Source organism: Denticeps clupeoides, chromosome 5, assembly GCF_900700375.1.
Source record: "Denticeps clupeoides chromosome 5, fDenClu1.1, whole genome shotgun sequence".
Taxonomy (NCBI): domain Eukaryota; kingdom Metazoa; phylum Chordata; class Actinopteri; order Clupeiformes; family Denticipitidae; genus Denticeps; species Denticeps clupeoides.
Window position 1 is genome coordinate 27,196,235 of NC_041711.1, and position 12,345 is coordinate 27,208,579.

Consider the following 12,345-nt stretch of genomic DNA (forward strand, 5'->3'; position numbering starts at 1 on the left):
GTTCCCCAAACAAGTGCGGCAGTACCTTTCCTGTTTGCTTTCCTGCAGTGGTACGGCGGCTCTTTCGCCGTGTTCCATTTACCTTGCACCGCCTCCAACGTACCATTCATCATCGTGCTCTTGGCTGGGACAGCTTCAGGTTAAGGGACAGGCGTGTGGGAGTGAGAAGAGAACAAAACAATGTCATGTCGTGTGTCAAAGAACCATCCAAAGAACCAGGCCATCCAGCGAAGCGGCAGAAAGAGAACAGCCGTTGAGTCAGTGTAACAAGGAAGCTGCAGAGTTTGCAGAGCAGCCGTTGAGATGAACGGTTGAACTTTACTGTCTACAGATGCGATATTCAATACAGGTTGATGAGAAAAGTGACCTGAGGAAATCTGCTCTGAACCATCTAGACTGTTCTCCAGTTTACATAAACAGAACTCCCTTTCCCCAGCCCAGAGAATGTTTCTGAGCAAAATTGCTCCGTTTGGAACAGCCTGCACTATCACCAGTACAAATCTGTCATGAGCTAAGAAAAACCCAAAAGTGACCATGCCACGTTTAACCACTTAGTTTCAGCTCACAATCCACAAGTCTCGGTCACCTTAGTCACCTTACGTTTTGTATCCAAGTCAATACTTCCCCTTAAACTGAACACTTTTACTCCCACAATGTGGCTAATGTGCAGACCCACTATGCAGGTGATCAAACAATCACTCTGACCACTTCTAGTTTTCCAGTCATCTTCTACATGTGAGTCAGGTGTGAAGCATCTGTGGCCAACCAGTACCAGTAACTACCTGGGTTAATTGAGTTTTTGGATCCAAAGCCTACTTTATCAGGCAAAGGAAAGTTCCCCATGAAGGCTTGGGACCCTTGGAGACCTACCTTGATCTGGAGAAAGGACTTGTGGTGTAAACTTGTGACTGGATCCACTTCTGAACATGCTGTGGCGTCATTCTTATTGATTATTCTTCTGGCACTGATTACTTCTGGTGTGGTAGCAGACTGCACTTGTTTCATTCAGGTGTAATTTGCTTTCAGTGTGACCAATTATCCAAAAAGCATATGCAATGGTAATCTCCAGTCTCATTTCTTATTAATGTATGGAGTGGTTGCATTACATTTTCATTTACAGCATTTATCAGACGCCCTTACCCAGAGCAACTTACAATCAGTAGTTACAGGGACAGTCACCCTCTTGCAACTTAGGGTTAAGTGTCTTTGTCAGAGACATATTGGTAGTAAGTGGGATTTGAACCTGGGTCTTCTGGTTCACAGGCGAGTGTGTTACCCACTAGGCTACTACCACCCATTGCATGATGCCTCGCATCACTTTAAGGTTGTGAGTGTGAGTGGGTGTGTGAGTGAGTAAGTGGGTGGGTAAGTGAATAGTTGAGTGTGTGGATAGGTGTGCTACTGAGTTGGTGAGTGAGTGAGTGGATCGGTGAGTGAATGAGGGTTTGAATGAGTGAGTGGTAGAGTGAGTGCATGGGTGATTTAGTGAGTAAGTGGGTGGATGAGTGGGTGTGTGAGTGAGTAGTTGGGTGAGTGAGTGTGTGAGTGAATGAATGGGTGTGTGAGTGAGTGGGTGGGTTATTGAGTGAGTAGAAAATGTACAAAGTAAATTATAATAATTCTGCAACATTGTTTGTCTGCCAGTGCTCTTCAGGTTTTCATCCGACCCAAACCAGGTGCATTGTGATTGTTTTTGTAAAGTCCATAGAAACAATGATTTGCATTGCTTTTGAAAGATCTATGAATGATAGAAGTACAATAGCTTCTATGAAATCCAAATGTCAGAATTGTCCTTCAGTGAGGTCTGGGCAGCTGTTGTCTGCATTTGCCAAGGTTCTATTTTTAATCTTCTTTTTTTTCTCCATTAATCTTGATGGACGCTGTTGGCAGAGCTGTAATTGAATGTATATGTGCTGTATAGCGATTTCTGAATTATTCAGTTGGAATGTTTTGGTGTACCTTAATAGGTCCCCTATTATGAAATTTTGCTTTTATATAGATCTCTGTGGTCCCCTAATACTATATGTTGGTGCAGAATTACAGCCACCTTTTAGCCTGTCACACATGTCGAGCTGTTTCGGTGTGTGTAGCTTTAAATGCTAATGAGGAGGAGAGAGACGGGATGATGAATAGAGCGGCCTATAGAAATGAGTGGGGATTTACGAAAATAACACCATCGACACCATTCACCAACCACAATGTTTGGTGTAAACAGGAAGTTGTGTCTGCATATTTACAGAAAGAAATAAAATTAACCACCTGGTTCTTCCGAGTCTCACCTGACGGATTATTTTTACATTCAATCACCGAGCAACTGCAATGTTTCGCACATTTGGAAGCCATGGCGGTCGATATAGATAAAGTTTTAAGGGAGGGGTGGGAAATTCTCTTGGTGGACAAAGCACGAGAAAGGCGAGGTAACCTTTCCCCTTATGACGACATAAGGGGACACATTCCAGATCTGACCGTCTGACCTGCTGCTCTCTGAGCGGCGAAGCAGAATGGCCAAAGCACTGTTTATAGACATTGCCATTTCTAGCCACTGCAGGACAATAGACAGACTAGAAGAACTAATGATAATGTTAAATAATCTCACAAAGTAAAAAAAAAAACATAATAGGGGAAGTTTATTGAGCTCCAGAGGAGCATGATGGTTCCTCCTTATAATATGTCTTTTGCTTCCATTCTATTAACCATTATTTTAGGTATTCTCTCTCCATTGGCAAAACGTAAATTCCTAACAGCTCTGCCAAGATGAATCCTTGTCCTCTTAAAACAATATGGAGCACACTGACACACACACACACATAAATACACATAATCAGCATATATATATACACACACACACACATATATATATGTATATATATATATGAGGAACAGTAACTTAAATTCTTGATATGATTTGTGTGAACTAACATAACCAATAATAAACCAACTGAACAATGATCAAATGTGCCAACTGGCAAGGTCACATTGGTAGGTTCTGCCCCCCTTCATGTGTAGCTGACCCCGTGGGCTGGGTCGTGCTCCGTATTATTCAGCCTTGTCGGTCACATTTTTATGGTTCAAGCAGGTTAGCCTACAGGATTACTGCAAAAGAAATTGAGGTTTATTTCATGAAGTCGCTCCGCAAAGTCGAATTAAAAAAGGTCTGCGCTTTGATCGAGCTCTGTCTGACTTCTACCTGACCATATGATCCAAAAGCCACGAGTGGAGCTGCTCGGCGAGACAGCCTTTTTATTTTTTATCCACCCATCTGGAGTTTTACCTAAATCCGGAGATTTGGCTGACCCGCGCACATTCGCTCGTCGTTCCTTCTGAACACATTCCCGCCACGGTAATGCGTCCTGGACGCGCTCCAGCGCGCAGTTTACCCGCCACGCCGCTCCCGCGGGACGTTCACCCACCTTTTCCACGGGCCGGGCGGGTATCGGGTGGCGACGGAAATCGAGGCGAAGTGACGAGGAGACGACGAGGAGGAGGAAGGAGCGACCTCGTTTAAAGCCGCACCCGGCGCCCCAGAGGAGGGAACTAATGAGGGGGAATAATGAGCAGGACCGCGGCGGCGGTCTCCAGACAGGCACCTGCGAGTCGTCCGAGGCGCGGAGCCAGTGCGCCGGGGTAACGGGGACGGGAGCGGCGCCGCGGGTGAGTTCCAACTTTGCTCAATAATTCACGCCTCTCGACGTGCCCTTTACCTCCGAGAACTTTCTAACGCGAACCCGGTAAAAAAAAATGTTTTTTTTATTTTTATTTTTTTATTTGGAGCGGGTGGCGCGCCGCGTCGCCGAACACGCGCGTCTGTAGCTGTGCATTATTAATCCCGACGCGCCTTAATTATTCAGCAGCTTGTTGCTTATTGGTGATATGAGATTGTGGCGATAACGGGAACCTCTCGGCGCCCCCGACGTCGCGGGACGGCCGCCCTCCTCCCGCCGACGCCATCGCCTGATGAACTGAAGCACCGTGGAGGTTGCGCGGAGTTGTCTGAGCGCCTCCAGTAGATCGCTGCAGGGAGATCGGAAGATGGCCGTGCCAGTCCCGTCTGCGGCGATACGACTTCTTTTTTTTTTTTCAGAAGTTTCGGTTCTGAATCGATAGGGAAGGCTCGTTTGATAATGCACAACTCAGCACATCCTGCGCCCCAGCACTGAGGCCTGGTCCGGGGCCAAGTGTTCAATTTAATCAGTGCCGGTTTTATGCACATCCCCTGTCTTCCAGTCACCTTTCCCAGGGAATGATTTATCTGCACTTCCCCAATTAAGGCCCGGCTCACACCAGGCACTGGCCGAGGAGGAGGCCATCATCTTCACTGGAGATGTTGTTTTGCTGGGTCATTGTGTGGGGTGGATCATAGAAAAGGTTTTAAATTCCAGGCTGGTGTTGGAAGGCTGAAGGAGCGCCCCAGGACGCGCTCTCAAGTGGGGAGCTCTGTGTAAATAAAGCAGAAAACGATGTGTAAGAGTGGAATTTGTAAGCTTACCACGGTCACCAGAATGTCAAATAGATCTTTACCTAATATAAACAACAAGGTTCTCAAAATTCATTTTATGACAAGAAGATTCTCAAAATATTTCTCCTTCACATGGTGAAATTTTCCTGTTGTTCTAGGATTTGGTTGTAAGAGATGAGCAAGATCTATTTTCAGTCAGTTCGTATGCGCAGGATCGAGTTTATTTAGTATTCTGCTGGCGTCAGCAGTCCACAAGCATCTTGTGTGAACCCTGATGCTGGGCGGTCAAGGTTTTATAGGACTAGATGTGCAGCACACCGTCCTGGGGGAATACGCTTCATTTTGCTGAGGTCTCATTTTCACCCAAAGGATAATTGAGGTTAGAAAGCAAACTTTTTCATTTAAACTGTTGTAGACCGCAGTCTGGACTCGGCCGTGTTAACGTGAGCATTTTAAAGATATCCTAAAAGAATATTGTTGAATTTGAGAGTCCGTAATGGCATCAGAATAAAGAAAATGACTTGATCGTTCTGCGTGGCTGGCGGTTCTGTGCGAATGAATAGTGCGTCGGTGAGCGATGGTGCCGCGTTTGACGCTACGTTAGCTTTCCAGCCAGATCGGAAGGGAAATGGGGGGATTATGTAAATTCAGTAAAATCACTTCTTTGCGATGGCTGCAGCGTGCAGGGAATCAGTCTTGGCTGCACTATATTAGACGGAGGAGAGCGCGAGCAGAGACGCTTGTAAACCCCGTGCTGACCTGTTACCACGTTTGCCGTAAACAGATATGTGGAACATTTAGAGCTCGGTGCTCCGTGCTTTCTTTCCACGTCTGCATTCTCCGCCCCTTGGCAAGCGGGAAGGGAAAAAAACAAAACCGAAACCCTCGTTCTCGGCCTACGGCAGTCGACCGTCAACTCCAAATTCTCCCCACACCTGCTCTGCCTCTTAATACCCGCTCTGAGCCCATCGCGGCATTTCTCCAGCTGTCCTGTCAAGCGGCAATAAAGGGGGCTTACATTTACATTTACAGCATTTATCAGACGCCCTTATCCAGAGCGACTTACAATCAGTAGTTACAGGGACAGTCCCCCCCCTGGAGCAACTTAGGGTTAAGTGTCTTGCTCGGGGACACAATGGTAGTAAGGGGGATTCGAACCCGGGTCTTCTGGTTCATAGGCGAGTGTGTTACACGACGGCGCCCGTTCCATTCCGGCCACCTTAATTGAGGATCTGCGCTGAGCCGCCCTCGTCATTCTCGCCCTTTCTGTCTATGAATAGGGCGTCTGTCGCACTCGGAAAAGAATACCTTGGCTCGCACGTTTTGTGTGCGAGTCGACAGGGGAGGCAAGACATCATTCCCAGCTTTGGTGCCTGCATTCCGAACCGGGACCAAAGGAGAAACACCAACTGTTCCTCTCGCGCTCTCGCCTCTGCCGGTGTTAACGTGCGTGTAAGAGCATATGCAGCCAATCATAGTTTAATAAAGAAATGTCGAACGGGGTGACGGCTCCATAGCACGCGGCCCCCTTTTTCTTTCTGGGGCAGCTATTGTTGCTCGGCCGTGAAGACGGGAAAAGAAGCAACGTTTCCATATTCCTCTGCCAGTGGTGAAAAGTAAAGAGTGCAGCTTATGCTTGGTTAAGTAACGGGAACACAGGCCGCTGCAGGGCTGGCTTTTATCACTCGGGGAGAGCCGCCAGTGATCCACACACTTCACGGAGGAGGCTGAGGAGATGCGATGAGGGTTTTACTCCGATTTGCTGCACTGAATGCACTGAGCTTGGTGGAATTAACACAATTACACTTAGATAGCAACGCGCTCAGAGGGGGTGTTGCGTCAGGTTGGCTCCGATATTGGTTTGTGTTTGGCATTGTGTGCTTTGTTAGATAAGATATTGGCCAAATTGGCTGATATTCGGATGGAAGGACCTTGGTGTTATGCAAAAGGTTTAGTGGACCATCATTTTGGTCAATCAGGCACTGCGCCATCTATTAGTTCCGGAGACTGAATGAACGAATGAATGCATGAATAAATAAATGAACTAATCAAACAAATGAACAAGAACAAACGGTAACATCAACAGGATGGAATTACAGTGATAATTACATTTGTTGTGCTCATGAGCGAGCTGCGCGGATGAGTATTATTTGGCTTAGTAGTGTTGCGTGGAGAAGGGCGGTGCTGTGTGGTGTCTGAAATCTGATCCTCCTCTGTCCCGCCGAGGCTGTAAGCCGTGCCACATTTTGACAAGCGCCAGTGGCGATCTTGTGCACCTGCCAGTCTCGGTCTCCGCAAAGCCACCATAGACGGATCATCACATAGCTTCATGTTACAGAGAAAGTAAATATTGTGTTAAAATGTCACGGCCGGTGCCAGAGACGGATGCCAGCGGTGGATCATGGGTCAGCGACTGGTTGCGGTATAAGGCCTTTTTGCGTGAATAGAGGAGGATGAGAGAATCAGGACTTGGTCCCTGCTGAGCCGCAGTCGGGATCAGGGGATCAGGACTGCAAAAGACGTCTGACATGAGATAGATACGGTCTTATATACCTGCTGCTGTGTAAGTCATGGGGTTATTACTGTTGTCTTTCTGCTTTGAAGTGCATTGTGTTCTTATCTCTCATCTAAAATGATTAACGTAGTGACTGTTGCCTGAATGAGGGATTCTAGGAAATCCTTGTTACCTTAAATGAAATTCAGAGATGCACAGTGAAGAACCGAAACCGATAATTGTTTGACACAACGGGACCGAATGTGTTCAGTTTGGTATACTTTAGTTTTCACAGTCTGCTTGACCCGACCGACGTGGACGTCATTGTTGTCCTGTATCTGCCGTGGGTCTCAGTTTTCAGGCTGCTGTGCAGTGAGGTCGGTGGTTGCATGCCAGCTCGCTGTGATGTTCCTACCCTATGTCCAGCTGCCCTGTCTGCCTTGAGGTTAAGCCCTCGTGGTTTGAATGTGTTAACAGCACCTGTCCTCCCAAATCACTGACCCTTGAACAATTCGGGGCTGCAGATGACTGGCCGCGAGGTGTGCTCATTACTAAACAGCAAGCCTGTGGTTTTTACGAAATCAGTCGGCAGCCCCCGTGATCTTCTCTTAATTAGATTTTTAGGGCATGTTGAGGTGGTGTAGAGTCGTGTCCATAATTACAGTGGTCCGGACCATCCACTGCGATGACCTGAACTTACAAATCATGCATACAAAGGGATGTGCAGATTTCCATAATGAAGTACGGATGCATGTTGCCTTTAACATCATTAAAAGCACGAATGTGAATGACACCGGGATTCAGTTGAGAAGACTGTTCAGTCCAAGTTGAATGATCCAGAAACGCTCAGTTAAGCTGATGTTCTCTCCAAAAACTGTACATCCATCCATGCTGTTGTACAGAATGCCGCGTTCTCACAAAAGGCTTCAGTTTATCCCAGGGCAAAAGAGACATGTTAAATCTTCCATGGTCACATTTTTTTTTTCTATCTGCAATTTAGGTCATCTGTCTGCATGTTGGTTAGCATGCGTTGATGCTTTTTCAGATGAGAAAAAGACATAGCCGTGCGATAGATTTGGATATTTGGACGTTCTTTTTTATTGTAATGCGCTTTGTGCCTGAATTCAGTGTTTACACTAAAGTTCGCAAAACGAAAATTAATTTCTTTGGAAATAAATTCACAGTAAATTTAGTAATAAATAAATTTAGTGGGAATGTTTAGTGGGAACCTGTTCATAAAACTGTCATGAAGGTGTAATGTGGTGCGCTGTAATATTCATAAAACATGAGCTGTGTTCGCTCTCATGAGAGTGACGTTCATCAGTGCCTGAATTCTTAATCACCTCATAAATCTTGCACATATACTTGTCTCTCTGACCTGACCACACTAGCAGATGACACCGAGCAATATCTTAATGATGATGATTCAGGTAGCTCGTCTGTTGAAGAGCTTATTTAAAGTCCTAGGACTGTAACCATGCACACACACTCATGAATAATGTTGTAATGTTTATGAAATTTTTATTCTTTCATAGGCCCTTTAGAGGAACCAACCAGATTTTGAAGAAGACTAAGCTCAAGTCAAACCCATCTCTAAGATATCTGGTTATGAAAACCTGCATCATCACAGTGAATTGGTAGGCATTCAGTTTCTTCATGTATTATACACGCCTTATGCAAAGCAGCAATTAACAACGGCTAATGCTGATTTGTGCTCTGTTTTGTTCTGCCCTGCAGGCTGGAGGTAAGATGTTCACCGAGCGTGTTGCTCAGCTGGGGGCGTGGGGTGTTCTGCTCCTGTGGGCCACATGTGTGTCAGCTGCAAATCCCCCCTGGCCCTGCCCGAAGGTGTGCGAGTGCCGTCAGGCGACCCTGCAAGTGAATTGCTCTGGAAAATATCTGACTGCCGTGCCAGAGGGCTTCTCCCGTGACTCCAAGTGCCTGGATTTATCCCATAATCGCCTGAAGACACTGAGCCGGAGGCAGTTTTATGGTCTGACAAAGCTGGTGGAACTGGACTTGAGTGATAATAGCGTCTCCATGATTGAAGTGGAGGCCTTCCAGGGACTGCAGAATCTACGCATTCTGAAAATAAAGCGCAACCGTTTAAAGATCATACCAGTGGGAGTCTTTGCTGGACTGTCCAACCTACGGTATCTTGACATGAGTGAGAATGAGATCCTGGTCTTCCTAGACTACGCATTCCGTGAGATGGTCAACCTTCTACAGCTGAATGCTGGAGAAAATGACTTAGTGTTCATCTCTCAGCGTGCTTTTGTGGGACTTCAGAATCTTCAAGAACTTAACATGGACCGCAGCAACTTGACCTCCATACCGACCGAAGCTTTGTCTCAGCTGCAGAGTCTCACAAGGCTATGTCTGCAGCGCCTCAGCATCAGCATGCTGCCCAACAATGCTTTCAGGCGTCTTCAGCATCTGCGCAGCCTAAAGATCATGCACTGGCCTTCTCTCCAAACCCTTAGTAGCAACACTCTCACTGGCCTCAACCTGACCAGTCTTGTCATAACCAACTGCAACCTCACAACCATTCCATATGCAACTTTACGCCACCTGGCCTATTTGAGGTATCTGGACCTCTCCTTCAACCCTATTACATCCATTCAAGGGAACATGCTCAGTGATCTTCTACGTCTACAGGAGCTTCACTTGTCAGGCGGCAACCTGCTCAGAATTGAGCCCGGAGCCTTCCGAGGGCTTGTGCACTTTCGTCTGCTAAATGTGTCCTCAAATCAGCTCACCAGCCTGGAGGAGAGTGCCTTTCACTCGGTAGGAAACCTGCAGATCCTGCGGCTTGATGGCAACCCGTTGGCCTGTGACTGCCGGCTGCTGTGGGTCATGCGCAGACGTGTGCGCCTGAACTTTGACAGCCATCAGCCAACCTGCTCCACTCCACTCATAGTGAGAAAGAGAAAGTTTCAGGACTTCACAGAGGCGGAGCTGCCCGGCATCTTCATGTGTAGGCAGGCGCGTATCTTGGACCGCAAGTCTCAAGACGCGCAGATACAGGAGGGTGCAACCATACTGTTTGACTGCAAAGCCGATGGCTACCCCTCGCCCTACGTAACGTGGCTGTCCACCCAGCAAACGCTCCTCACCTCCAGTGGGAGAATTCGCGTGCTGGTCAATGGGTCTCTGGAGGTGCGGTACGCACAGGTACAAGACAGCGGCACCTACATGTGCTTGGCAACCAATGCTGCCGGCAACGACAGCATTTTTGTGAAACTGCAAGTCCAGGGCATTCCCCGCAATCGCACAATGTCCTCTGGTGAAGTGTGGAGCGAGACGCCATACTCTCCATCGGACAACTCTTCGACACAAGGGACAAACCCGTACCCATTCGATGCCAAGACACTTGTCATCGCTACCACCATGGGCTTCCTCTCCTTCCTCAGTTCTGTGGCCATTTGCTTTGTGTTCATGTTTGTCTGGAGTCAGAGTCAAGGCCAGATCAAACACACGGCCACCATTGACTTTGTCCCTCGTAGCTCTGTGGGCGGCGGTGGTGTTGGGGGAGACACAGGAAGGTTTACGATGAAGCTCATTTAAAAGGAGAGAAGTAGCAAAAATCTTTTTCAGACTTTGCAAGCAGAACAGCTCTTTATCTATAACTGGATAAGCTTGAACTCTGTGTCGTTCTGTAAATAGCAGCAACATATTTTATCTAAAGTAATTCTAAGGTATTTTGTCATTTGTCTTTAAAAATATTTCACAAATTTCATACTGTTAGTTACAATATGCTGTTACTGCCAAATATGGTTTAAGTTGAAGAGAGTAAAAAAAATCCTCTCATTAACTTTCATTAAATTACAAACAAAACCATTACCATTCTTTTGCATAAGAAAATAAGGTCCTATAACACTAACCTAAAATTATTATGTATTCTGGTATATAGATCAGTATATATTTTTATGAGGAAGTTATTTTTATTATTTATTGCATTTATTTAATCCATGGTTAACAAGATGCTGTTACTAAAGCATAAAGAGGAGCTGTCTGTCTGTCTGTGGTGCTGATTTTGGGAAGGTTTTTAGTCCTATTGCGTGGTTGGTGACAATCCCAGCAAGCCCTGGACAGCCGCCAGTTCCTGGTAGGCAAACATCAATTTCATGAATCATGAATAGAATACATCATAAAGTAATAATGTTGAATATTGAATTAATTTTGACAGTCCTCATTGCTCTGAACATCAACATCATTCATAATGTCAAGATTACAAAATGTCCTAAATATTATTTGATAAATATTTAATGCCATTCATTAACAGATTTTAAATCAGAGGGCTTTACCAGCAGCAGTTTCTTCTGGTCTTTTACTGTCTATCCTGATACTGTTTATTCACATAGATGATCCAGTTAGGTTTTTAATTAATCAAGTGAGATGTTCTAACTGCACACAATCTTTGAGATGTTGACAAGTGAGGTTCATATGTAATTTAGGTGTCAATGCATTGGGCAGTGTTTAATTATATGTGTAAATTTTAATGTTTAGACATATAATACTAACCATTGAGAAGTTAAAGTCTCAGTTAAAGTAGTTCCATTGTGTAATTAAAGAAAATAAGGAAAAGAACAGAATTTGTAAATATTTTTTGCAACTCTCTTTGTAAAAATGTCATTTTTAAATGATTAAAACTATTTGCCTGTTGTTACACTGACTACTGTATATATTATATACTGTGTTACTGTGTAAACTGAATTCTGTATATCTTTAGAAATGCTGTGTAGTCATTTTAGCTGTAAAGACTCATCATATTTGTATGTCTATTGTGAAGAAAATTTGCAAGAAGGTTAAACAGACCTACAGAACTTAGATCAAAATCTGTAGAATAGTTGTACTGGAATATTTAAATACTGTGTATATACATTATAAAACATATTTAGTGTGGCCGGTGCTTTTAGTTTGACTAAACTAATGTAATAGAGAAAAACATTGAAATTGCTGTCCCCTTTGTAAAATATTTGAATCGGTGTAGTCTCTGTGCCCACAGTCATTTTCCTGTCCAGACAGTTCTAAAGCTCACACAGCTTTAGGTGGATTCTGTGGAGAGTGAATCCTCCACTAATGTTGCCCAGAATAACCCAGAAAAAAAAGATGATAATCACGTGTATGACCAGAGATTTAAACCCTTTTGGATTACCTCTGCCAGTCACAATCTGTTATATAGGTCTGTCTGGCGCCTGTTATGATTACACCATAGAAGGACAGCCATGTAGCATTTTTCCTTGTCTAAACATTAAAAAACCCAATTTGTTTACTTAGATTTAAAACGTTAAAAGGAAAATCGAATTGAGCAAAATGGATTTATATTCATATAACATTTTTCTTAATAATTTGAAGGACACCGATTTTATGAACATATGTGTGCAGTGAAAGG

At 45.0% G+C, this 12,345-nt stretch overlaps 1 protein-coding gene across 2 annotated transcripts; it reads left to right on the forward strand.

Annotated features, from left to right (window-relative positions):
- The first annotated feature begins 3,115 nt into the window (after nucleotides 1-3,115).
- On the forward strand, nucleotides 3,116-11,619 carry lingo4b (leucine rich repeat and Ig domain containing 4b). Of its 2 annotated transcripts, none has more exons than XM_028981311.1 (3): nucleotides 3,116-3,651; nucleotides 8,486-8,587; nucleotides 8,688-11,619. In XM_028981311.1, exon 3 carries the CDS (start codon nucleotides 8,700-8,702, stop codon nucleotides 10,515-10,517), a length of 1,818 nt encoding a protein of 605 aa, XP_028837144.1. In that variant the 5' UTR covers nucleotides 3,116-3,651; nucleotides 8,486-8,587; nucleotides 8,688-8,699; the 3' UTR covers nucleotides 10,518-11,619. The 2 variants fall into 2 exon arrangements, with proteins under 2 accessions (XP_028837144.1, XP_028837145.1); XM_028981312.1 differs by lacking the exon at nucleotides 3,116-3,651 and adding an exon at nucleotides 6,751-7,019.
- The last annotated feature ends 726 nt before the right edge of the window (nucleotides 11,620-12,345 follow it).